The sequence below is a fragment of the Sapajus apella genome, unplaced genomic scaffold (genome assembly GCF_009761245.1).
Source record: "Sapajus apella isolate SASKATOON/1434 unplaced genomic scaffold, GSC_monkey_1.0 scaffold115, whole genome shotgun sequence".
Classification (NCBI taxonomy): Eukaryota; Metazoa; Chordata; class Mammalia; order Primates; family Cebidae; genus Sapajus; species Sapajus apella.
The window spans coordinates 4,135,875-4,163,477 of record NW_022437055.1 but is presented as its reverse complement, the minus strand read 5'-3'; the positions used below and the strand labels follow the sequence as shown (position 1 = coordinate 4,163,477).

At 39.1% G+C, this 27,603-nt stretch overlaps 1 protein-coding gene across 3 annotated transcripts in view; it reads left to right on the top strand.

Moving 5' to 3' along the window:
* The window catches only part of GPC3 (glypican 3), a 454,889-nt gene that overhangs the window by 283,111 nt on the left and 144,175 nt on the right, over nt 1–27,603 (top strand). For 2 of the 3 annotated variants that reach the window (XM_032260236.1, XM_032260238.1), the window contains exons 4-5: nt 6,972–7,105; nt 18,606–18,731. In XM_032260236.1, coding sequence (XP_032116127.1) covers nt 6,972–7,105; nt 18,606–18,731 — 260 coding nt within the window. The remainder of the gene's footprint in view (nt 1–6,971; nt 7,106–18,605; nt 18,732–27,603) is intronic. The other variant, XM_032260237.1, reaches the window with a different exon arrangement.

Sequence of the window (27,603 nt, the reverse complement as noted above, 5' to 3'; positions counted from 1 at the left end):
ATGGGATATTGCATAATGCTGAGGTTTGGGGTATGGATGGTCCCATCACCCAGGTAGTGAGCAGAGTACCCAATAGGTAGTTTTTTAGCCCATGCCCCGTTACCTCCTCCTCCCCTCTTGTAGTTCCCAGAGTCTGTGATTCCCATCTTTATGTCCATGTGTATACAACATTTAACTCCCACTAATAAGTGAGAACATGTGGTATTTGATTTTCTGTTTGGGCATTACTTTGCTTAGGAAAATAGCTTCCAGCTGCATCCATGTTGCTGCAAGGGGCAATATTTCATGCTTGTTTATGGCTGAGTAGTATTCCATGATGTATATGTACCACATTTTCTTCATCTAGTCCACCGTTGTTAAGCATCTGGGTTGATTTCATGTCTTTGCTATTGTGAATAGTGCTGTGATGAACATATGGGTGCAAGTGTCTTTTTGGTAGAATGATTTGTTTTCCTTTGGCCATATATCCAGTAATGGTATTGTTGAATCGAATGGTAGTTCACCTCTTAGTTCTTTGAGAAATCTCCAAACTGCCCTCCATAGTGGCTGGACTAATTTACACTCCCACCAGCAGTGTGTAAATGTTCTCTTTTCTCTATATCCTCACCAGCATCTGTTGGTTTTAGACTATTTAACAAAAGCCATTCTAACTTCTGTGGGATGATATCTCATTGTGATGTTGATTTGCATTTCTCTAATGATTAGTGACAACAAGCATTTTTTCATATCTTTATTGGCCACTTGTATGTCTTCTTTTAAGAAGTGTCTGTTCATGTTCTTTGCCCACTTTTTAATGGGGCTATTTGTTTTTTGCTTGTTGATTTAAGATCCTTATAGATTCTAGATAATAGGCCTTTGTCAGATGCATAGTTTGCAAATATTTTCTCCAATTCTGTAGGTTGTCTGTTTACTCCTTAATAGTTTCTCTTGCTGTGAAAAAGCTCTTTAGTTTAATTAGGTTCCACTTGTCAATTTTTGTTTTTGTTGCAATTGCTTTTGAGGATTTAGGCATAAATGCTTTGCCACGGGCAATATCAAGAAGTGTATTTCCTTGGTTTTCTTCTAGGATTTTTATAGTTTGAGGTCTAATGTTTAAGTCTTTAATCTATCCATCTTGAATTAATTTTTATATATGGTGAAAGATAGGGGTCCAGTAGCACCATTTATTGAATAGGTTGACCTTTCACCATTGCTTATTTTTGTCAACTTTGCCAAAGATCAGATGGTTAGACATCAGAATTTTTTTTAGTGTAGGAATTACAGAAGATTTTGTAACAAACCCAGCAATCTGAATTCCAGAGCCAGGGTCAAGGGACATCCTGCAGGCAGCAAGTGGCAGGCTGGACCTACTTGGGAGCCTTCTCTTCTGTAGAACTTGACATGCAGTGCTTTAGTATGGTTACTAATTGACTCTTACTTGTCAGACAAAAGAGTTTAAATCATCCCATTATTGGCTTACCACCACTTGAAATACTACCTGAAACCTAGGTGAAAATTGAATGTCAGTTTTCTGTTGAACAACTTTAGCCATTTCTTGGAATATGTTTGGAGAATTTTTCCTCATTATTACTATCCTCCAATTGTGGTAAGTTGTCCACATAACCACAGACCTGGGCCACACCCAGTACTGGGAAGCCCCAGAGCCTATGCCAGTGACAGAAATCCATGACACAGGAAAAATTAAAAACAAAAACATAGGTTTAAAATCAGACAGACCAGCATTCAAGTTCCAGCTCTACCGTTTACTAACATTGTCACCTTGCTTTTAAGTTCCTCAATTTTTGTGAGCCTCGGTTTCCTTATATCTAAAATGGGGCTAATAATACCCACTCTGTGTAATCCCAGTGCTTTGGGAGACCAAGGTGGGCAGATCACTTGAGTCCAGGAGTTCAAGACCAGTCTGGGCAACATGGTGAGATCCCATGTCTAGCTACATTAGCTAGGAGTGGTGGTGTGTGCCTATAGTTCCAGCTGCTCAGGAGGCTGAAGTGGGAGGATTACCTGAGCCCGGGGAGGTCAAGGCTGCAGTGAGCTGTGACTACACCACGGCACTCCAGCCTGGGCAACAGAGCAAGACCCTGTCTCAAGAAATGCATAAATAAGTAATACCTGCCCTGTATACCTCAAAGGGTTGTTGGTAGGACTTAGTGAAGAGAATGGAGAATGGATGTAGGAGTTATCTGTGAAGGACTAGGTTGGAATAGGTTATTGTGTAACAAACGTGAAGTGTTTGGTATTGTTGAAAAGCTTTCAATATAGGCTCTCTTTCCTGCTTAGCCATCTGGAGTGAAAGATCAAGTCTGAATTTATTTGTCACTTGAGAATTCCCAAAACCAACAGTGAATAGGGGCCTGAGAATGAATACAGTTAGATTTTAACCAACAGAGTAGCTGCATTTCTTAACATGTTCATTATAGGGTGTAGGAGTAAATTGTATCAGACCAAATTTTTGCATGACTTCAAAATCTTTGGTAATGATGGGGTTCAGGACACAACACCCTAAAATACGGCACCTTGGCATTTAAGAAAACCAGAAAAACAAGAAAGTCACTCTCACCTTCCCCTCACCCCTTCTCCCCTGAAGCAGGTCACAGAACCTAACTGACTCTCTTCTGAAGTATGTCATAAGACCATCATGTGAGAGGTACTCACCCTGTACCCAAAAGAAAGAAACACTTTACCTCCAAAGATACAGGGACACAGAAAAATCTGAAGAAACTGTCCTGGCTAAGTTTCCCCAGTTTATTACCATTCAGTTATACCCTCTTTGTCCAATCACACTTCACCACTCTCCATTTCCTTAACAAACTTAGCATAAAAATCCATAGCTTTCCGCATTTCTTTGGGTCTTCCTTTCTAAAGGATCTTGGGTGACATAAAACTTATATTAAACATAAAACTTATATTAAATATATTTGTATGTTTTTTTCTTTTTAATCTGTCTTTTATTACAGGTGTCTCAGCCATAGGTCAAGAAAATAAAACTTTCCCTGCCCTACAATAGCGTGCTCCACTCAGAAAGTAATTTTCACCTTTTTTTTTTTTCCCAAGGAAACTGAGAAGACAATATGGCACTTCAAATATCCTATCTTTCTCCTGTGTATAGGGCTAGAGTTACAGGTAGAGTGCAGCTATGGGACCAGGTCACAATAAAGTCCTGCTGTGGGTGAAAGGTGGAAGTGGGGTGGCAGGCCAGGCCTCCTGTTGTCCAGCCTACTGGGCTCTGCATGATCTAGACCAAGCTTTTCCAACCTTCAGCCTGCAGGCTGCATGCAGCCCAAATGGCTTTGAATGTGGCCCAACACAAATTCATAAACTTTCTTAAAACATTATGATATTTTAGGCCGGGCGTAGTGGCTCACGCCTGTAATCCAAGCACTTTGGAGGCCAAGGCGGGTGGATCACCTTAGGTCAGGAGTTCAAGACCAGCCTGACCAACATGGTGAAACCCTGTCTTAAAAAGAAAAAAAATTATGATATTTTTTGGTGATTTTTTTTCTAGCTCATCAACAATCGTTAGTGTTAGTGTATTTTATATGTGGCCCAAGACAATTCTTCTTCTTCCAACGTGGCCCAGGGTAGCCAAATGATTGGACACCCCTGATCTATACCATGCTGGGTCCCAGCAGTGCATTTTCCTTATGTAGGTACAAGGATGGTGCTTCTGGATCCTGGCAGAAAAGACTGATGCTAAGGTTACTAAAACGTCTTCCTGGCCTGGATATGGTCAGAGGCCCTGCCTTCTTATGTTTCAGGACTTGTAACCCTGCAGAGCACTATTGCTTTCCCTGTCACAGGTCTGGCACATAAATAAAAACGGCATTAGGAATCATGGTCTATGAAAAACAAAAAGGTTTTATATTCCAGTCTTTTGATAGAGACACTCACCTATCCAATAAATTCCCTCCAACTAACTAAATTTAACGGTGGCAGTATCCTTGACTAGATACATTAGTCTGTAAAAGGAAATTGGATTGCACTTTTTATTTAAGAGCCTAAAACTCCTGGGCAGGATACTCATTTCTAAAACACCACTTGGGAGGCTGGCTTCTTCAGTAGGGGCTGCTGAAGAGTAAGACCCAAGTCTCCCAGCATAGCCTGACATTTCCCAAGTGTGAAGCTGAAAGGACTTCTTTAATGTGAATGCTGCATCACTTTATACATTATGTTTTCCTTTAGTGTCCAGTTCTCAAAATGAGCTCATAATATTCCCCTACAGCTCACATGGTGTGGAGGTGAAAGATGTAGGGAGAAGGACCCAAAGGAGGGAATGTATTTGACAAACGCTTTGTATATGAGAAGAATTTGCTTCATGGTAGATTTGTGGAAGAAAATACAGCCTGTCTGATGAGATGTGGGACGTTTCAGATGGAGGAGTGGGGTTATTGGCCCGACACCATTGTTTGCCTCTTCCCCCACACAGAGCCTTGGAAAGTTGGCTTGATAATGCTACACTGGGTTGCTTGGAAAGAAAGATCAGACTGCAGACTGGCTGCATTATCATTTGTTCTTAACCTTCCTACTTTTGCCTCAGCTGTACCCCTTTCCAGGTTGGGCAAGTGACGGGGAGGGGGCTAAAAACTTTCAAGTCTTGCTGTGGACCGATTAGCATTCATTGATAGAAAGGGTTGACTTGCAATGGGGAGGGAAATTTCACAGCTGTGGGTTGCAAGTAGACAAGTTACTGTGAAAGACGTGTGAAAGATTTGATTTTGGCGCTGGACTGGGAACAGATGTAGGTCAAGGCAATGTGTACTGTGTTCCTGAATGTGTTAAGAATACTTTGATCTTAGTGAAATAAGCTCTCACATAAACGTTCACAGAATAATAGATATTTATGGAACAAACATCAAGGTTTTGTTCCATGAAATTTCACCTGCATTTTCACAAAGTAAACATGTGTATGTCTTCAGATAGAAAGTGGTGATACATAGTCTGCCCTCAGTTATTTGGCATCTGCATTCTATGCTTTGAAAATGATTGGAACTTAACTCCATAGTCCAGCCAGGCAGCCCCTGACCTAAAAGCACCCTACCAGACTGCTAGTTAAGGCATATTCATGGAATGCACACACTTTGTTTGAAGTTAATATTAGCCCAAGTCAAATAGCATTACATAAGCACATCTGAAAAATTCAGTATCATGCATTCCAAAGCCAAATTGAATGTCTTTAAGTGTCTTTGGCTTTTGTTTTATTCCCATTAATGTAAACTGTTGAGTATAGCTAATCTGAATATAAAACTATAGATGTTCTCTTTTATAAATGAAGGTGATGCTACTCTGATTCTAGATTTTTTTCTAATTTGAGACTTTATTTATATGAAAAGCCTTCCAAAGCTGTATAAATAGATAACTTAGTAAATGCTGTCAGGGCTATCTTGAGAAATCCAGAAGCTGGGATTACCACACAGAGTCCATGGCTTATAAGTAGAATGCTGATCTGAGCCTGATGATATAAGATTCTTCCAATTCACTTCAATTAATTCACCTAACAGTGCACAAAATCCAGTCTGAATAGCGTGGAGGTACAAAAGTGACAAACATACAACCCTTCTCCTTCTCAGATATTTCTAATATTTTTCCTGAGGTTACAGTTTATATATTCACCTTGGCTATGTTGGGTGACTATGTTTTTGAGGATTGGTAATTATTTATATTTTTCTACAATGTAGAATGTAAGCCATTGGAAGTCAAGCATCATCTGCTAGGGAGGCAATGTTGCATAAGCTTTGAAGTCAGACAAATGGGTTTGAAGTCAGACAAGTGAGTCCACTGTTTATTTGCCTTATGCAAGTCACTTAACTCCTTAAGCCTCAATTTCCTCATCTCTAAAATGGGTATGATAATAGTTGGCATAGTGTCCGGCACAGGGGAGATATATAAGAATGTTCACATTCATATTTCTTTACATGAAAGTTCATTTAGGCTTTTGCTTGAAAGCAAAAAAAGTAGCAAATCTAATAATTAAACAAAAGAAACAAGTAGAATGGAGCTAAGAAATATTATGCCATTTTTTAAAAAAGTATTGCTATTGAGTGTAAAAGAAGTCAGCTTTAGAGAGATCCAATAAATATTTTTGAATGAATGAATGAGGAAAGCTGGAAGGAAGGAAGGGATGGAAGAAGGGAGGAAGGAAGGAGACATGGAGGAAGGAAGAAAGGGAGACTCTCAAGCACCTATGTTTTTTAAATACTTTTAATCCTGGGCTTAATTAATGACATATGATTCATAGGTGATGACACTGGCTAATTAATTAATTAGAAACAGGATCTCCCTCTATCACCCAGGCTGGAGTGCAGTGGCACAATCATGGATCACTGCAGCCTTGACCTCCTAGGCTCAAACGATCCTCCCACCTCAGCCTCCTGAGTAGCTGGGACTACGGGTGTATGCTACCATGCCTGGCTAATATTTTACTTTTTGTAGAGACTGAGTCTTGCTGTGTTGCCCAGGCTGGCTTCGAGCTCCTGGCCACAAGTGATCCTCTGGCCTCAGCCTCCCAAACTGCTGGAATAACAGGTGTGAGCCACCTGTCACTGGCTACTGATTGGTTGACTTGCCTTCTTCCCTTGGGCATTTTTAGGAAAGCCAGATGAGCAACCACACTTTTTCCAGAGTACCTTAGCTTGGGTCTTATAACAAAATACTCACAGAAATTGGTAGTACTCTGTGCTTGGGAGGCTGCTCTTCTGTTAACTGGCTACACAACCCCCATCTCCTGCACCAGTTCTTCCTAAATTTTGCAGTTCCGTTTTGTGAACTTCTTCATATGTATTAACACCTTTCTTCAGCCTTCTTTCCACCAATGGTTCTTTGCCTTACAAGTTTATCACCTTTTTTGATTCTAGTCATAGCTTTGTTCTTCTATTTAAAATTGGGGGAAGAAATTGAAGTGTCTTTCAGAATTTGTTTCTACTGTCGTATCGTATCTGTGCAAGTATCATGTAATTATATTGCATTTCTTTTTTCAGATTGGCAAGTTATGTGCCCATTCTCAACAACGCCAATATAGATCTGCTTATTATCCTGAAGATCTGTTTATTGACAAGAAAGTATTAAAAGTTGCTCATGTAGAACATGAGGAAACCTTATCCAGCCGAAGAAGGTGAGAGGTTTCTTTTTTCTCTATTCCAGCATACAATTAGCAATTGTATTTTAAGGTCAAAAAACCACTGGAGTGAAACTTCTTAAATACATGTTATTTAGTTCTTCTGAGTAGAGTGCTTGATTAATTAAATTTTATCATCTGTCAGTGTTTTAAAAAAATATATAGTATTATATTCCAAGCCATATTTAAATATAAATATACTGTTCATAAATATCTAGTACAGCAACATGTGTGGAAAGGACTTCCCTATTCAAGAACTGTTATTGATTAAGCAAAATAGTTTCTGCTTACAATCTGGCCTCACAATTTTGTGGCTTGCTTCATAGCTTTTCCCATTATTAACAGTGAGTCAGAGTCAAATTCACCGGAGAGAAGCTGGTGAGACACATTCATGTGTATACACACACACATACACAGACACTGCACACATTACACGCTCTTTTAAAAATGATAAAATGAAGGATCCGGTTCTTAGTTCTTAAAACATTAGTCAAGGGACAAAATTCCAGGTTTGTTTCTTATTTTCTTCATCCCTTCTCCCCTAATCCAGAGTCCCTCTGTCCCCATTCTGTTTTTTTTTTTTTTTTTTTTTTTTTTTAAACAACAAATGGGTAGAAAGTGTATCGGAAGCCCAACACAACTCTAGAATTGCTGAAAAGACTGCACATGTAGCCAGCCTTGCCACTGGCTCAAGAATATCTAGACATGAGTTGTTCCTATTGACCTTGAGGGGGTTAAGTAAGATTGGCCTATAGATAGAAAATGAAGAAAGGAATTAAGTAACATCCCAGATTTGGGCTAAACTCTTCCATTTCTCTCATTTTCCTATAAATGTTTCTGAGATGGTAATTCTTAGCATTTTATGATACAGTTTAGGATGAAAGAAGCCAGTAATGCAACTTGAAAGAGTTCCCCCACTGACGCATTTCAGAAAGTCCTCATTTGTTTCTCTTTTGTAGACTTCAAGCTAATGGATTCCTAGTTTCCCTGTAACAGCTGTTTTAAAATGTGATTTCAGGACTGCTGGGAGTCCCAGTAACACTTTCAGGGCATCTATGAGGTTTTCCCTTTGCTCATTACATATTTTTGTAAAGCTGGATATTGTTCATATACTTCAACCAAAACAATGTGTTGCAACAGATTAAATGGAGAAGTCAATAGAAGAATCTACCTGTCCCCTATCAAGTCAGAGAGCAGAGACAGCTTGCAAAAATGAAAAATGATACCAGTTTTCTCACTGTTTTCATTAAATGTTATTAATATTTATATTAACATGTAATGAGTCTATAATTGCTAGTTTAAATTAGTAATAAATTTAAATTTAAAAAAAATTTTAAAACAGTAAATATCAATAGATATATATAATATAACCGAAAGCTCTCTGGGATCCTGAGGCTGCAGTCATTCAAAATGTTGATGGAGGCTGGAGGACCAACTTCCAAAGTGGCTCACTTGCAAGTGTAGCAAGTTAGTTCTGGTTGTTGGAAGGAGGTACACCATCAATTTTGGCATATTTGATTTATTAGAAGCGAGCCACTAATTCTTTGTGGTTTTCTGTTTCATTTTGTTTTTTAAGACAGGTCTCACTCTGTCGCCCAGGCTAGAGTGCAATGGTGTGATCTCAGCTCACTGCAACTTCCACCTCCCAGGTTCAAGCTATTCTCCTGCCTCAGCCTCCTGAGTAGCTGTGATTACAGGCTTGCGCCACCACGCCTGGCTAACTTTTGTATTTTTGGTAGAGATGGGGTTTCACCATGTTGGCTAGGCTAGTCTCAAACTCCTGACCTCAGGTGATCCAGCTGCCTCAGCCTCCCAAAGTGCTGGGATTACAGGTGTGAGCCACTGCGCCCAGCCAGCATGCCACTAATTCTAATCCACACTCAAGGAGAGGGAGGAAATTAAGCTCCACCTCATGAAGGGAGAATTAAGGAGTTTGTGGACGTATTTTAAAACTACTTCAGGGCTCCCAACATCAAAATGTTTGACAACCATTTTCCTATAGCATAGGGGTTCTTCGGGAAATGTTTGTCTTTTAGGCCATTTATTAAGGCCCTCTTTTGCAGCTGCTTGTCCTTTGTCCATTTTTCTCCATTGCATTCACTCTTGGACTGAACTACCTGAGAAATAAACTTCAGTTCATCTAAGGCATCGACCTTTATTTTATTCATTTATTTATTTTTGTATTCCCCAAGGGAGTGTACCATTCCTGGTACCGCAATATCAGGTTGATGCGTGGAGTGGACGGAGCATCTCCCTGCTCCAAAAATCTGCATTGACCTTTAACTAGTGGCAACCCCTTCCATATTTGACTGAAGGGAAGATGATAGATGGATAGATGGATGGATAGATAGATAGATAGAGAGATAGAGAGATAGATAGATAATCCTCACTTAACTATGTCTATAGGTTCTTGGAAACTGCAATTTTAAGCAAAACAACATATAACAAAACCAATTTTTCCTCGTCATCCTTGTAACAAAGTGTTGAATGAAACCACATAATTTGAGGACCTGCTGTACATTTTTTCACTTTAAGTTTCAGTTTCCAAGAACCTATCAATGGCATTAACTGAGGACTTACTCTATATGTGTGTGTGGGTGGGATGTATCCTTATTCAGTTCAGCAAAAATTTAGTAAACACTCGTTAAGTACCAAAATGCATACTGGGCACTGAAAATAAAAAGACACAATCTATGCTCTCCAGCTCAGTTTAATGGGGAAATAGACTTAAATACACATAATTCCAAACAGCTTTGTAAGGGCTAAAGCAAAACAATGTCCAGAGTACAGAGGCAGTCTCCAAGGAAAGACAGACCCTTGAGGCTTCATGGAGGAAGTGGTATATGAATTTGTAGCCAAATCACATGTGGAGCTTTTTCAAAATTAATGCACCCACTCAGTCCCATTTTGAAATTTCTCTGCCAACCTAGACACATTTATAAGTAGGAGGTTTCCCCTGTTGCTATGACTTCTGTCTTGGGCTCTGGGAGACTCATTCCCTTTCATCTTACCGGGGACAGCTGTGTGTGTGTTGATTCCTCCAGGGAAAGAAGAAATTGATAAATGAAGTTTTGGCTGGGCTCCGGATTTGGTACTTTGTTTATATTCATATATATATATATTTGAGACTGAGTCTCACTCTGTTACCCAGGCTGGAGTGCAGTGGCATGATCTCAGCTCACTGTGACCTATGCCTCCCAGGTTAAAGCCATTCTTGTGAGCCACCCACCGCACGTGGCCTAGATTCATTTTTGAACTTGTAGTTAACCTCCAAGGAAAAGAAAGGATAGTAAAAAAAAAATTGGCAAAGCCTGTAAAGTTGAGTTAATGATGGTCAGGCAGAACTTCTTTGGGTGTTGGGAGCCTGAGCCCGCCCAACGATGTTTCTCACTTTTATTGAAACTGAAGCATTAGAATCTGAGATGGAAACTTTCTTTGTGAATTCTCCGGCAGAAGAAGAAAACAAAACAACTGGAGAGTATCTGATTTTATTTAACTCCCTCAAATAGGCACTGTAAACCCTCTTAGGAAGAGAGAAGTGGGAAATAAGATGATCTCTTGGTAAATGCACTGCCCCCTGCAATCTGATGTTATTAAGAGGGTTTGTTTTGGCAGTGTTAGTACCTCTATAAATCTCTCAGTATGTTCTGCACAGCATTTCACACTGTCCAGAAAAATATATGTGCCTCTACCACTCCTCATGCCCATGCCCAAGCTCTGTCCTCTGTGGTTAAAAATATGATAATTGCAAAGGAACCCTATTGTAGTATTCAGTCTGTGGAGATTGTGAACAAGCTGTCTGAATCTGATTATGAGTTGAAAAGCCCTTTGCCTTATTAAAATAACAACACACAATGAAATGCAGGATTCTTTTGGTAGCATTCAGAAGTCATCTGTTTGTTTTGTCTGCCCCCAACTGGGTAGTTTGCAACACACAACTAATCTTAGAAACAGCTTAGTTCAATTTCAAGGTGATTTGATACTCAACTGGTGGTCTATGCATGGGACTTAGCGTTCCTTTAAGGGATAAGTATTGAAAATATCTGTCATCAGATTTAAAACAGTGAGTGAAGAACAAGATGCACAACAAGTACAATCAGGATAGAAGAAGTCAGATCTTCACAGCCCCTTTCAGCTCATCTCAGTTGTCAGCTTCTCCCTTCTTTGTCCTCCCAAATGTCTACTTCACTGCTTCCCTTATGATACTGTTTACCTTGCGGTGTTTATACAGTATACTGTTTGGTAGAGTACATGAACAATATTTTTCCATTGTTCAAATGCGGAATCTATGGTTGAATAGTCCATCTTGCATCTATATATACCAAGCTTTGGGGCCAACTGCTAACCTGTGAGAAAGTAACACAGTCCCTCCACCCTTGTGAAATTACATCTACATATTCCAGCCTTGTCCTCCCTGTGCTCCCCCTCCTCTCCTTCTCCTCTGACTTGGTCCAAAGGGGCAATGGATTAGGCGACACTAGTAAATGAACTAGAAAGAAAAGGACAAAAGCTGATCTCAGCTCCCCTAGTCCAAAATCAATGCCTACTCCCACCGCCTCTGAACAAAACAACAAAGTATGTCCTGAGTGAATCAAGGAGTTCTGGATCTAGTCCAAGTCATTCTGCTCTAAATAAGACTCTACTTCTTTCAACATTTGTCAATACCATCTCTATGCTTCACACTGTGTAAGTTTAGGCTCTGATGAATGGAGGAACACCTAGTTTAGTTAGGGAGGGAAACATGCAAATGAATAATTTCCATACATTGGGGGTGAGTGCCAAATCAGAGCTATGTGTAAAAGAGTGGCAGTGTCACAGATGGGGAAGATAGCCCCTCTCCTGGGAGCATTAAGAAAGACTTCTTGGAAAAGGTAACTTTTGAGCTGAGCCTGAATGATAAGTTCAAACAAACTCAGCAGATGGAAGAAGGAAAGGAGGGTGTTCTGGGAAAAGGGAACAGTGTGAGAAAAAGCACGGGTGAGTCTTTAGGATGAGAGAAAACTCTAGTTTTGGATTAAATTGTGAAAGACTATCTCCAGCAGAATTAGGCATGATCTTACACCATTACAATTTTCGTGATTTTAGTTTAGGTACTCTTTTGCATTGTCAACTTTTAAAAATAATAAGCTCGTATTACTTTACGTGAAGAGAAAAAAATGAACCTTAATAATAAAGAAAAAAAGTTCCAGATCTGCAGTCAGGGATGAAAGGCTGTTTTTACTTGCAGTGATTTCCAATTAGTACTGCTTTGATGCCTGCCCAAGCAAATCATTGCAAGAAAGCAAAGGCAATCCCCTCTCCTGCAACCAAAGAAGGGGAGGGATGATCCTCTTCAGGATGATGGAAGCCCTCCAGGGAAGATCCTGAGCACCCAGCTGCCATATTTCAAAATGGCTCACACAAGCAAAAGGGCTCTATCCTTTAGTTCCACACTTAACACATTGAATGGAAACCTTTATGATGAGACTCTTTTTCCTGACCAGGCTGCCATAAGCAAATGTTGGATTTGTCTAATTGAGAGCCGTAGGCTTCACAATTTATATGTCAATGGTATGTTTGACATGTATGTATTAGAATAAAGTGGAATTAGAATCAAAAAACATTCCCTTCAATCAAATTGTTTTTTCTATCCCAGGCAACTAATTGTTCGACCTTTCTATCCTTTTTTTTTTCTCTAGGAACAATTCAGTTGAGCAGACTGTCTTAGTTCACAGGTGGAGATTCTTTTGTTGTCTGTCATGTGCTACTAGCACAAAGGAAAAAAATCTGGACTGAGTCATACATGGGTAATTAACATGTCACTTAGTTTCAGGTGTCTTTCTTTAAAGAGAAAAATAAAAATATTCAGCTCCTCTATTAAAATGATAAGCAGAGGAATATAAACCTTTATTTAAGAAAAGATTAAAGTTCACTTAATTCCTACGCTAGAACAAGTTTAGAAAGAAATGGCAGAAAGACACAAAGAACGGGAGAGATTCTGGGAGGCCTGGTAAACTTGGTAGAAGGTAAACTACTCTCTCACACTCTGCTGCTGTAGTGGCAGAGGACATTATCACCTTGTTGTCACTGTCCTTTGAAAAGCTCATTAACTCTCCAACAATTTCTAAAGTCTTTTTCCCCAGCCTCCAAAAGGATATGTTTGCACTTATTTTCAAGAATCAGTTTCTTTTAGAGACCAAGATTTATTTTCTAAAAGAAGGTTTTGGATAACGGAATGGCCTTCAATATAACACTGTCCTTTGGGACTCTTAAGATATTGGCTAGTTTGCGAGCTGTGCTGGAGACCTACTCTTTGTTCTCCAAAAGGCAGGTACTGCCTCATCCCACAGGGTCTCATCCTACAGGGCCTGGGAATTATTTGAGAACCAGAATTTATTGAATTCTGAGGTTGTTCTACTCGAATCTACCTTGGACTCTAATGGTGATAATATACACTAAGAACCAAAAAGATTTCAGATAACAAGCCTATGAAAGAAATAAGTGTAAGTGTTTTAGAGAAATAAGTGTAAAAATTTACTCGAGAAAAATCTAGAAGAAAATATATTGAATATTAACTAGTTATCTGTGGCTGGTGGGACAATGAATTTTTTTCCCTTTCTGTCTTTCTTTATTTTCTAAATTCTCTATAGTGAGCATGTATTTCTTTTACAATGAGAAAGAAAGGCAAAAGACTTTATTTTAGAAGATGGAGGAAGAAATATATTTGAACTGTTTACAGCTGTTGCAGTGCGGAAGCTGCAGCTCTTACACATTTCCCTTTTCATCTCTTGCCTATGTGTTTATTCTATTTACATCCAACCTGGCTTTTCCCAACTCTCCTCCCTGTCTCCTTTTATTCTTCCAAGGGGCATCCCTCCCCATAGTAGAAAAGCCTCTCTTTCTCTAAAATACATTTCTTACCTCTTCACTACCCTTTCTGTTGAGGGGCAGGGGTAACAACTTTATTGAGATTTAATCCACATACCATACAATCTATCCATTTAAAGTGTATAATTCAATTGTTTGTAGTATATCCACAGAGTTGTACAACCATCATCACAATCGATTTTGGAACATTTTCATCACCTCAGGAAAAAACTCTGTACTCTTTAGCTATCATTCCCCAACCTTCATCTCCCCAGTCTTAAGCAACCACTAATCTACTGTATATCTCTATATATTTGCCTATTCTGAACATTTGCTATACCAAATTAGTCAAAAGGATTACCCACCCCAGTAGCTAACTAGTTTAAGAACACCAGGAAAAATCTGTTGAAAGAGACAATGGTTGTACTTATTAATATCCACCTCAAAAAATAAGGGATTTTAATTATTTCATTGCACATAAAATTACGTGGAACTTGAAAAATTTTTAACTATCTGGCATACATAAATTTATCCAGAATATAATATATGTATTTCATAAATATGACCGTATTGGTCCATTTTCACACTGCTGATAAAGACATAACCGAGACTGGATAATTTATAAAGGAAAGAGGTTTAATAGACTCACAGTTCCACATGGCTGAGGAGGCCTCACAATCATGGTGGAAGGCAAAAGGCACATCTTATGTGGTGGCAGGCAAGTGAGAATGAGAGCCAAGCAAAAGGGGAAACCCCTTATAAAACCATCAGATCTTGTGAGACTTATTCACTACCACAAGAACAGTATGGGGGAAACCACTTTCATGATTCAGTTATCTCCAACTAGATCCCTCCCATAACACATGGAAATTATGGGAGCTACAATTCAAGATGAGATTTGGGTGGGTACACAGCCAAACAGTATCAATGATATATTCTATTGTACAGATTCATGATAATAGTAATATTGACAATGACTAACATTGTAGAGTGATTACTCTGTGCTTAATTCTGCAGGTACTATGCTAAATACTTTACATGCATTTTCTCATTTAATCATCACAGTAACCCTGCAGGATAGGTACCATAATTATCTTCATTTTACAAATAAGGAAACTAAAGGTCAGAGAAGTTTAGAATTTGCCTAAGATTTCACTGCTCAGTAAGTGAGGGCATAGCTGACATTTGAAACTCAGCTGAGTCAGAGTCCATAATCAGTGCTTTTAGCTACTACTCACAACAGGTTTGAAGGGGCTGTTCTGAGAACCGAATCATTCTAACATGGTTGCAAAATAAAGCTGTGTTCTAAATTCAAAATAACTAATTCAAAAGTAAGTTTTTAAAACACAGTCTCTTTCTATGTCTATCCCACATGCCCTGTGAAGTTAATAAAGTGGGATAACCTTTTATTTTTCCAAGTTACCTTGTTCAACTTTCAAAGAGATTTCCTGAGTTCTAGAACATGATAACCCAGACCGTGTTCATACTATTCACTGATACGGTTTGGCTGTGTCACCACTCAAATCTTATCTTGAATTTAGTTCCCATAATCTCCACATGTCATGGGAGGGACCAGGTGGAGATAATTGAATCATGGGGGTGGTTTCCCCATCCTGGTCTCATGATAGTTAGCTTTCACAAGGTCTGATGCTTACCTAAGGGGCTTCCCCCTTTGCTGGGCACTTATTTTTCTCCTTCCTGACGCCATGTGAAGAAGGACATGCTTGCTTCCCCTTCTGCCATGATTGTGTGTTTCCTGAGGCCTCCCCAGCCATGCAGAGCTATGAGTCAATTAAACCTCTTTTCTTTATAAATTACCCAGTCTCAGGTATTTCTTCATAGCAGTGTGAGAATAGACTAATATGTTCACATTCTTTGTGGTTTTCTGAGACTTTTGTGTTGACCCTTCCAGGTAATACCTTTCTATACTAAAATGAGAGGTCTTATGTTTATTGCAGCCCCTCATACCCTTGACAGTTAGATCAAACCTCATCTGGATGTTCTTCAAATTGTCATTGATCTTTATGATCCACCAAGAAAACTGCAAGGGTTGGGAGAAGTTCAGGGTGTTTTTTTGTTTTTTTTTTTTTTTTAACTTCTATGGAAATCAAATTAGAAGGTGTTACCATGGGTTCAATTTTTCTTGCCATGTGCTATGTTAGTGAGAGGGAATTTGGAGGTGGGGGAGGCCTAAGGGAAATTCTTTCCTTAAGAGAGGGCCATTGTTTACCACAGACTAATGGCCATAGTCCATTTCCTTATGGAATGGGCGGGGGGAATTACTCAGACTCAGCCTTTACTCTTTCAGCTTCCACTTTTGAGAACTGTATTATTACCTTGTAAAATGAGCATCTCTCCTATTAGCTGTTAATTGAACCCATCTTTTTCCTCTATTAGAAACTATAATGATGACTTTTATTTTCAGAGCTCTGTGTTGAGCCTCTTCTCTTTGGAGATTGACGGTACTCAGACACCAGGGGTAGGCTGTGAGGTGGGGGGTACAGGCATAACAGCAAGCAACTTGTGGGGTATCAGAAGTTATCTATGTCCCAATAACCTTACTTGAGTTGTTCTGTCCATCACGTTGACTTTGCTGTGGCCCAAGCCTTTGTGAATCTGTGCTAACAGCCCTCTCTCTCCCTCCCCTACCACTTAAATCATTAGTTGAAATGAATAGTTTTATGTTAATTGTCCTAGTTTGTTTTATGTTGCTGTAACAGAATTCCTGAGACTGGGTAACTGATAAAGAAAATAGGTTTATTTATCAGGCTGGGAAGTTCAAGATTGAGTGTCCTCATCTGGCAGCTTTTAAGTGAAGGCCTCATACTGTGTGAAAACATGGCGGAGGAAAGGAAAGGGACCTGAGCACAAGTGAAAAGAACAAATATGAGAGGCAATCTTACTTTGTAACAACCTGCTCTCCTGGGAATGAATGCATTCCCTGGAGAACGAACCCAGTCTTGCAAGGCAAGCATAAATCCATTTTCACCTCTTAAAGGCACAACCTCCCAACACTGCCACCTTGGGACCATGCCTCTACATGAATTTTGGTAAGGGCAAACCATCTTAAACCACAGCAATAATAATAATAAGAAGGGGATTAAGTACAAGAGGATATTTTCACCAGTCTTCCTCATTTGGCCAGATCTGAGAACAACTCCCAGAAGGCATTTCTGGGCTAAGGACTTCCACCAGTGTCCAAATGATATCCAGGGCTCTGATTCCTATAGAGGTCTGTATATCAGGCCAGTCCATTCTTAGTCTGGGGACAGTATTGAATAATTACTCCACTGCCAGAAAATTCCCTGAATAGAGTCTCCAAAACTTTGCATAGACATAAGGTATATTTGGAAGTGAAGGATGCTTTAATTTTCTATCGGTAGCATTGCTTTAGAAAATAAACTGTGTTTTAGTGGCCGGGCATGGTGGCTCATGCCTGTAATCCCAGCACTTTAGGAGGCTGAGGCAGGCAGATCACTTGAGGTGCGGAGTTCGAGACCAGCCTCACCAACATGGAAAAATCCCATCTCTACTAAAAATATAAAAAATTAGCCAGGCGCATGCCTGTAATCCCAGCTACACGGGAGGCTCAGGCAGGAAAATTACTTGAACCCGGGAGGCGGAGGTGGCAGTGAACTGAGATTGCGCCACTGCACTCCAATCTGGGAAATAAGAGTCAAACTCCATCTCAAAAAAAAAAAAAGAAAAGAAAAGAAAATATGTTTTATTTTTGTTTGCTTACACTGCACATCTATTATATAGATATTTTATCATTTCTTTTTAAAGATATCCACTTCTTTCCAGTCTAAGGCATATTACTTTGTATATCCATGTACATCTCAAAATAGATAATAGACCTGAAATTATTCTGGTATTTATGTGTGTGTTTGCATATAATTGCAGATATAATATATTCTCTCTTGCACTGTCTCTCTCTTTCTTTCACACACACACACACACACACACACACACACACACACACACGTCTTATTATGTGTAGCCCAAAAACAAAAGCAAATAAATAATATAATATACTAGAATCACCCCCCACTCCGCTCCCTCTCCCTCACAGGAGCCACAATATACAAAGAACAAAGAAGCCTCCCTCTTCTGGCAGATGTGAGTTGCTCTGACTGTATTGCCAGGAGAATTTCGTCAAGCTTATACTGTTCTGAGCACCCTGCAATTCTGACCTGCAACCATTAGCCAGAGCCTACATGGAAACGAGCCATCTCTAGGGTAATAGCATTATAATTACAATCAGTGCACCCAATTACATTTAGAAACCAAAAGATATGTAGGGCTCCAGTGTGCCCTGTAATCAGCACCTTTGGAAATGTAGGTAACAGCATTCTGAACAACAACAACAAAATGGAAGCGGAACGTGTTAGAAAATGGATGTTGAAATTAAATCATCCTTCTGATAGGAACAGCACCTTATATGGCAGGCAACTTTTTGCTAATATCATTTTACTGATTTTTTTTTTAAAAAGAACTAAACTGTGGCCTTCTAGCCAAGAATGTCTTTAAAAATCATTTATTGTTCTAATCAGCCTGGCATAGCCTTTCTGTCATGCTGATAAGGAAATTAAACTTTTCTCATACTGGGTTTACTTGCCTCTTATGCGCAGATGTTTTGTTTTTCTTTTAGGGAACTAATTCAGAAGTTGAAATCTTTCATCAGCTTCTATAGTGCTTTACCTGGCTATATCTGCAGCCATAGCCCTGTGGCGGAAAACGACACCCTTTGCTGGAATGGACAAGAACTCGTGGAGAGGTGATCTTTTTTGAAAGTTACATATAGCAATATTTGAGGAATAATTGTATGTTTATTTAAAGGTTAATTATGATTTCTCTCTGTCTCCATTAATTTCACAAGAAAAATTCTAGAAAAAACATCTATGAGGCTGGGTATGGTGGCTCATGCCTGTAATCCCAGCACTTTGAGAAGCTGAGGTGGGCAGATCACCTGAGGTCAGGAGTTCGAGACCAGCCTGACCAATACGGTGAAACCCCATCTCTACTAAAAATTCAAAAATTAGCCAGGCATGATGGCACATGTCTGTAGTCCCAGCTACTTGGGAGGCTGAGGCAGAAGGATCATTTGAACCTGGGAGGTGGAGGTTGCAGTGAGCTGAGATGGCAGCACTGTATTCCAGCCTGGGTGACAGAGTGAGACTCTCCAAGAAAAACAGATAAAACATCTATGATATTCCAGATGATGTCTATAATTTATAGCCTTCCTAGAAGCTGCAAAGTTTGAAGTACACAGAGACTATGTCTGAAGGCCATTTTACAGAGTTTAAAGTATTAATAAAATTTTCTTTTTTTTTTTTTGATTCTTCCATCTCCTCATCATTTGGGCCCTTATTTATTTGATTTTAAGAAATCGCATTCATCTTAATAGCTATCAGTTATTGAAAGTTAATTGGGTATTAAGTGTCATGCTAAGTGCTTTGTCTGTATTATTTATCTTTATAACAATCCTATGAAATGAATACTGTTATTTTCCCCCATTTTACAAATGAAGATACAGAAAGGAAGAAAAGGGAGGGAAAGAGGAATACCATTTCACTGAGCAATTTTACGGAAAGATTTTACTGAGTTTTTTTTTTCTTTTTTTTTTTTTTTGGGTTGGAGCATCGCTTTGTCACCCAGGCTGGAGTGCAATGGTGCGATCTTGGCTCACTGCAATCTCCGCCTTCTGGGTTCAAGTGATTCTCTCACCTCAGCCTCTGAAGTAGCTGGGATTCAGGCACTTGCCGTCATACCCGGGTAATTTTTATATTTTTAGTTGAGACAGAGTTTCACCATATTGGCCAGGCTGGTCTCAAAATCCTGACCTGAGGTGATCTGCCCACATCAGCCTCCCAAAGTGCTGGGTTTACAGACGTGAACCACTGCGCCTGGCCAAGTATTTGTTAATATAATCTATGCTATCATTATCTGTGAAGAATGTGTTCTTCACTGAAAAGGAAATCACATATATTCATTATATTCATTTATTCAGCAAGTATTTAAGTATTTACTGAGCACCTTCTAAGTGCCAAGCCTGTTGAAATGAACAAAACAGACATAATTTCCTGTCCTCACAGAGTTTCATTCTGGTGCGCTAGTGGTATTTCTAACCTCCATTGCTTTGCATTTGGGAAGAATAGCTTGCCATTAAAAAAATAAATCAAAGGATAGAATGCAAAGGAAACCACAAGGAGTTGATGAACCTGCTTTAGAAAATGTTTGTACACGTAGTAGCATGTTGTAGAGCAGAATAGACCCAAAGCCAAGTTCTGAATCTTTCACTAATTAGTTGCTTAACCAAAGGCAAGTGACTTAATCTCTCTAGGCCTTGGTTTCCCCCTTCTAAAAAAGGAAGTGGTTGGATTAGAGCCCTTCCAGGTCTAACAGTATCCATATGTTTTTCCTTATTAATTTATTCACTCATTCATATCTTCAACATTTATGTTTTGATATATTATGTGTTAGGCACCAAGCTAGGTGCTAGGGATGCAAGGGTGAAAAGGGCAAGTTAGCTGCTTTGAAGAGCTTACATTCTAGTTGGACCCAATACCAGGACATGGAATGCTGAATGGAATTTATTAGCAGAATAATGGAGTGAAAAGAGGAAGGCTTTGGAGCCAGATGAATTTGAGTTTCCCTCTCAGTTCTGCTACTAACTGTGGCCTTGGGTGAGTCACTTAACCTAAAATGTCTCAAGGTCCTCCTCCTTTGTAAGGGAGGGGATTCTCACAGGATTGTTGTAACTATCAGGAGAGGTATAATGAAAAGCCCCTAGCAGACTGGCAGATACTGGACACTCCATTTATATTACTTCTCTATTTTTCCCCCTTTTTCCTTCACTCCTCCTCTTTCCAACTGAAAGACATGCCTGAAAATAGGTTGTTCCTCATCTAAGCTATTTTACTAACATGGGACAATGAGAATGAGGTTGTATGTCACCCTGGATGAGGCACTGAAATTGTATGGAGATAGACTTCCCTCTAGCAAATGTAAATCGGCCTGGAAGGATTAATGGCTCCATGCACTGGAGAAATAATGTCTATTTGTCATCCTAAAAGCTTATCAGGTACTAAGAAGAATCATGAACATATATTTTTTTTTAATTTTCAGAGAAAAGCAGTTGGTATTTGGCTTTATAAAAAGCTGGTGCTTTAAAACTGATACGAACAATAAATATTTGAAAAAGTAAATATCCACACGTCAAATATGAGGTTGTTCCATAAACTTGATGAGAAACCATTCCAGCGCCTTGTCCAGTGTTATGTTACTACAGTGAAAAATAAACGACCCCTGAATATTTGTTTTAAGCAGCTTATCTTCTAACCATGGTCTCTTATTAAAGAGGAAATTTTACTTTACAAATATATTTATTTGCCAATGTGTTCATTCACTCACATATTTATTCTAACAAATATTTGAGCACTTATCAAATATCAAGCACTAATATTGGTTTCTTCATTGTGATTGTTTGAAGCAAATATTATAACCCTGCTGGGTTTATCTTTTATTGTTTACGGTGAGAAAATCAGATTGATCCAGTTTTAGTTAATTTTAAAATAATTTCTTCCCAGGCCTATGTATTTTGAATTAGTGAAATTTCTGTTGTATTTTGCTCATATTAACTACTTCATGTTTGGTACACTTTTGTGAAGGATGTTTCCCTGGAACCAAGAAATTTCTCCTCTATCAAATGGTGGAATCCAAAGCCTGCTAAATTTGAATGAGTCCAAAAGTTAGCCAAATGTACTTTGATTATCATTAAAAGAATTATGTTAACTGAAATATTTTTGTTTCATTTGCTAGCTTTAAGCCTTAGGGTATTGAACAAAATAGTAAAATAAATATTGTATTATGGATAAAATCTATTATTCCAAACTCCTATTTATATTTCTGGAAAATCTGTTTTTTTCAGAATGACTTTTATTGTTCATATACACTATACAGGAAAGAAAGAAAGGAAAGAAGGGAGGGAATAAGGAAGAAAGGATGAAGGGAATGAAGGGAGGAAGAAAATAAACGTATTTTCAGACAGAATAAGGGTAGTGTAATCCAGGAAGTGACTCCTTCTTGGTTAGTAACCTCAGGTTATAATTAACTTGTACTTGCATTACTGACCTAATGCAATGATGACACTAGGGAATAATGTCAAACTAAATTTTTAAAAAAATATTACTCAGAAATACATCTTTAATAATATGAAGTTCTTTAGCCTGAAGACATGTATGGCCTCCATTTGTGCCATCTATAGTGGAAACCTCTTTCCAGAGCTTTTCCGTGAATTTCTCATTTAAGGTAGTCTTAAGTAACAGTTACCACTTCCTGTTGTCCAATGGGTGGTAACTTTCTTATCTTTCTAGGTGAAGTTTGTGTCCCTGTAAAAAATTTAACTTTTAGCCAAGAAAAATTATGAAAATTGGCCGGGTGCGGTAGCTCACACCTGTAATCCAGCACTTTGGGAGGCCGAGGTGGGCCGATCACCTGAGGTTGGGAGTTCAAGACCAGCCTGACTAACATGGAGAAACCCCATATCTACTAAAACCACAAAAAAATTAGCTAAGCATGGTGGCGCGTGCCTGTAATCCCAGCTACTCAGGAGGCTGAGGAAGGAGAATCACTTGAACCTAGGAGGCGGATATTGTGGTGAGCTGAGATTGCGCCATTGCACTCCAGCCTGGGCAACAAGAGCAAAATTCTGTCTCAAAAAAAAAAAAAAAAAAAAAAGAGAGAGAAAGAAAAAGAAAAGAAAAATTATGAAAATTAAGGATACTGATAGGAAATGAGACTTGTCAGTGGAGACACTTGATCAAAAAGAAAATATTGATGTCGAGGGAAATATTAGAGCTGTTTGTAGCCACTATGGATGTATAGATCACTCAACTTTTAAAGAATTAAACAATTCATTGTCTCTCTAAATAAGGTCATATTTTTCATCCTTTCAACTTTTATCTCTTATGAATGCAATCAATTGAAATATGAAGAGAATGTTTCACCTATCCAATCTTAGGGAGTACCACACAAGCCTGTCATTCATCCTCCTCACCTTCCCACAATCACCACCCATTTGGGCTTGAGATAAATATTGTTTTGTCTACCAGGGCTTAGCTGAGAAACCATCAAATTAGCAAACTGGGCCCATGTGAGGTATCATCTTTCATATGAGCCACCCACGTATCCTACAGGCAAACATTTCCTACAATTGCCAAAGGCAGAAAGATCCTCCAGCTTCTTTCTTTGTCAAACTACAGAGAATTTCAATTAGAGAGTCCTTGGGACCAAGAGAAAGATAAAGGAACCCAAATTGCTGAGTTAACACTGGGCTTAACAATGGGTAAATGTCGGCTTTGCCCTGATAACACCCAAATGAAGAGTGAACATTTTTGTAAATCCATTTTCAATCACCCTTTTTTGCTGGGCCAAATATCTGGACAATTGACTGAATTTTCATTCATCTTCTGGATAGTTTGATACTTTATAAATTAGTATAACAGAGAAACTATAAATTCATTTTAGTTTGTATAAATTAGAATCTATAAATTAGTAAACAGAGTTTGACACTTGTTTAAATTAGCGTAACAGAAAAACTGTTTAAACTATACATGTTCAAAAATCCCTAGTTTGAGAGAAGAAAATCCTGTTTATTTTACATTTAATATTTGATAATTCAGGCTCATTCCACACAGATTGAGCACTTACTATATAATAGGGCATACCTTGATAAGTAGAATCCAACTCCTGCCCCTGCTAAGGAGTTCACAACCTAATGAGAAGGATGAGGAAAGAAAGTCAACCTGTCTCTTCCCCAGCAGTCCAGGGAGAGCTCCTCTCAGAGGAATCAAAACAGAGGCCCCATCCACATGTATTGTGTGTGTGTGTGCAGGTGCAAGTGTGCGAGTATGTGTGTCTTTTCTTGAGGTAAAATTTGCATGACAGAATTAACCATTTTAAGGTGTACAATTCAGTGGCATTTAGTCCATTCACAGTGTTGTACAACCACCGTGTCTCTCTAGTTCCAAGACATTTCATCACTCCAAAAGGAAACCTTTTTGTACATTAATAGACACACCCCATTTCCCCTTTACCCCAGCCCCTGGCAAGCAACAGTCTGCTTTCTGCCACAACAGATTTACTTATTCTAGGAGTTTCATGTAAATGGAATCATTCACTTAGCATTATGTTATTGAGGTTTATACAAGTTATAGCAGGTATCAGTACTTTATCATTTTATGGCCAAATAATATTTCATTGCATGTATATAGCATATTTTGTTTATCCATTCATCAGTTTTTATCCATTTTTATATAAACTCCAAGCAACTACTTCTCTGTCAGGTCTCTCTCAGTACCTCTGCATTCAGCTTAGCTCACCTTTATCCTTGAAGACAGGTCAGCCAAACCTATAGGCCTCCCGTCCCCATCATCCTTGAGCACCACCTAAATGCTAGCCTATCACCAGACCTCATCTCTCTAATCCTTTGTAATGATTCTCCCCTGAGTCTTTGTCTCAGCCTTCTGTTTGTAGTCAGGGACCTCTCCTACAATTAACACATCTCCCATAGGGGTTTATATTTCCCTAGTGACTTTGAGGCTTACCAACTCTGCATAGACAACTACTTGTACTTTACTTTGTGGCATGTTGCCTTAGTTCCCTTTGTGATTCAGCTGGAGCTGCTCATGCTACCCCTTTGTCATGTTGCTGGGTCAGATTGGACTGGCTCCAGAAGTCAGCTCCAGGATAGTGCTGTTATCTTCTGGCTGACAGTTTCTACATAGCCACTTCTGTTCATTATGAATGGGAGCTGGTCATGGTGACACGTGCTTGTTGTCCCAGCTACTCAGAAGGCTAAGGCAGGAGGACTGTTTGAGCCCAGGAGTTTCAGTCCAGCCTGGACACACAGCAAGACCCCATCTCTTTAAAAAAACTATGTTATGAATGCATATTCATCTTTAATTTTCCCATGATGTCTCTGAGACTCTCATATGGGGCAGCTGGCATTACTAAATAAACTCCCTAAGATCTGCAGGGCCAAATTGCGGTGAATCTGCCTCCTCTTTATCTTATACAATTTTACCTCTCATTTCACGTGAGAAATTATACCAACTCACTCTCTCTCTCTTTCTCTCTCTCTCTCTCTCTCTGTCTCTCTCTCAGAATTCTCTTACACTGACCAGACAAGTCTTCCAATGTTTCTAATGCCTTTTCAGAATTTCTCTGCTTAATTGAGAAGGCAGAAGTGGGAATATGCAAAGCAATTTTGTTATTTCTCAGAGCTTTGTTCATTGTCTCAAAACCTTCTGGATGTTTCAGAAAGGTACAGTAAGGAAACATTTTTCTCTCCTTTCTGCTGGGTTAGAAGGATAAACTGTGGCATGTCAGCAAGTTGAAGTGAATGAGAGAACCATGAACACCCAATTCCTGACATGCAAAATCATACAAAAAAATTAGATGACCAAAATAGCTTGTTTTTTCCCCTATGCCTTAATCCAGGAAAGGCAAGGGAGAATAGTTGATTCTGCTTTCATAATGCAATTATTTTAAGAACACAGTATGTTTTGAGGAGTTTGGTTGGGGGCACAGTTCTTTCTTTTCTTTTTGAGATGGAGTCTCACTCTGTTGCCTAGGCTGGAGTGCAGTGGCGCGATCTCAGCTCACTGCAACCTCTGCCTCCCAGGTTCAAATGATTCTCCTGCCTCAGCCTCATGAGTAGCTGGGATTACAGGTGAGTGCCACCACACCAGGCTAATTTTTGTATTTTTAGTATAGACAGGGTTTCACCATGTTGGTCAGGCTAGTCTCAAACTCCTGACTTCATGATCCACCTGCCTTGGCCTCCCAAAGTACTGGGATTACAGGCATGAGCCACCACACCCAGCCTCTTTTTCTTTAATTTTTTATTTCTATAGCTTTTGGATTACAAGTGGGTTTTTATTACATGGATCAATTATATAGTGGTGAATTCTGAGATTTTAGTGCATCTATCACCCAAGTAATGTACGTTGTACCTAAAAATTTCTAGCACAGGAAAGTCTTTCACTGGTTTACATAGCGACAAGGAAAGACCTTCACAATCTTCAGTCTGGTAGTAAAGAGATTAAGTAAAAACCTATATGCCAAAGTGCATATACACTCAGGCATACATGTAAAACATGCACATCTCATTCTAATCACATCAGAACAGGCTAGTGGTATGCAGCAATTGCTGTACTCACTCCCATGCTTTAATGCTAAAATAGGTTGTTTATTATTTGTTTTTTGGATTTTTAAAAAATTTATAGGGTGGCTTTTCTCCAAAGGGCGGTATCCATACAATTTCAAATATAGGATAGCCAATGCAAACAGCAATGGGGACACAAAGAAGATAAATACAGAGCCAAGAGGAAGACGGTATAGAAAAACGTAAACAATGGACAATAGAAATAATATTCAGTAGCATTGAGTCAGGTCCTAAAGTCCATTGATTGAGGCACAAGTCAGACTAAAGTCAGGCTGAAGGTGAGACTCAGTAGCTCTTCTCAGTTACTGTCATGATGTTTTGAGGGTTAGAAGCTGAGGTATAGTCTTCAGCCTCCCAGCTCTCTCTTCTCATGACTAGTTCTTCCTTTGCCCCCTATACGGCAAGAAGCTCTGCTTATGAAAGGCTGGTGGGAGGGAGAGAGAGACAAATAGGGCTTCATTGTTTGATTATCACTATCTGTCTCCAGAGTTCTTGGTCCCCCACAGACACTTTTGGATTTCATTTCTACTTTAGTTTTCCCAAGAGCAGAAACATGACACTTCATTCTTTCCAGTTTGGGGAACTGCTATGTTAGCCTGAGTGTGTGCCCAAGAATGAACGTACTGAAGTATAATGATGCTTTGCTAGAATGGCAGTTTACATATTCTATCTTGCCTTAGATAAGTCAAGATTGCTCTTGGAAAGCCTTTGAAGGAGAATTGGATTATGTAGAAAGTGACTTAATTTGGTATAGCATGAAATATTTATGGTAGCTAAGCATTATTTTAAATCCTGATAAGCCAGAACAGATCAGTTTGGAGAGTACCCCCATGTAATGATCTTGCTATGAGCTTAGATTGGCATATTTTTCATCAGCAATTCATCTTAGAAGTAGTCTTTAGTGACAGCTATTTATCAGGACATATTCTTGTGGCGATACATTAACATTTATCCCTTAAGATTATGGTGTCATACACAGTAGCTTTACCTTCAGAATTGAGTGAGAAAAACACAGCTTATCCTGCTGATGAATGGCTTAATACAGTGTGCCCCATTCAGGATCGGTTAGACTTGGTTGACTGTCATGTCTTAAGTAGCAGGAAGAAACATTTTCATGGCTCAACATTGATATGTCTATAGATGACTGGTTGAATACTGGATAGCTTATTACTTTAAGCAAATTGTGTCCTTTTAGTATACAATGCCAGCTCTGTTGAGCACAGTTGGATCATTTTGTGATATGAAGAGCATTTGGGAGCCTCCAAGGGAGGTCCCAGCATATCCACACCCTCAACAAATAAACATCACCTCCTAATGTCTTCTTGGAAATGTGATTGTGACAGTTGGATAAGACCTGTCTCCTTTTACCATTACTGCTCCATGAATCAGAAATCTTCTATTTTAGCCTGGAAGGCTTAGG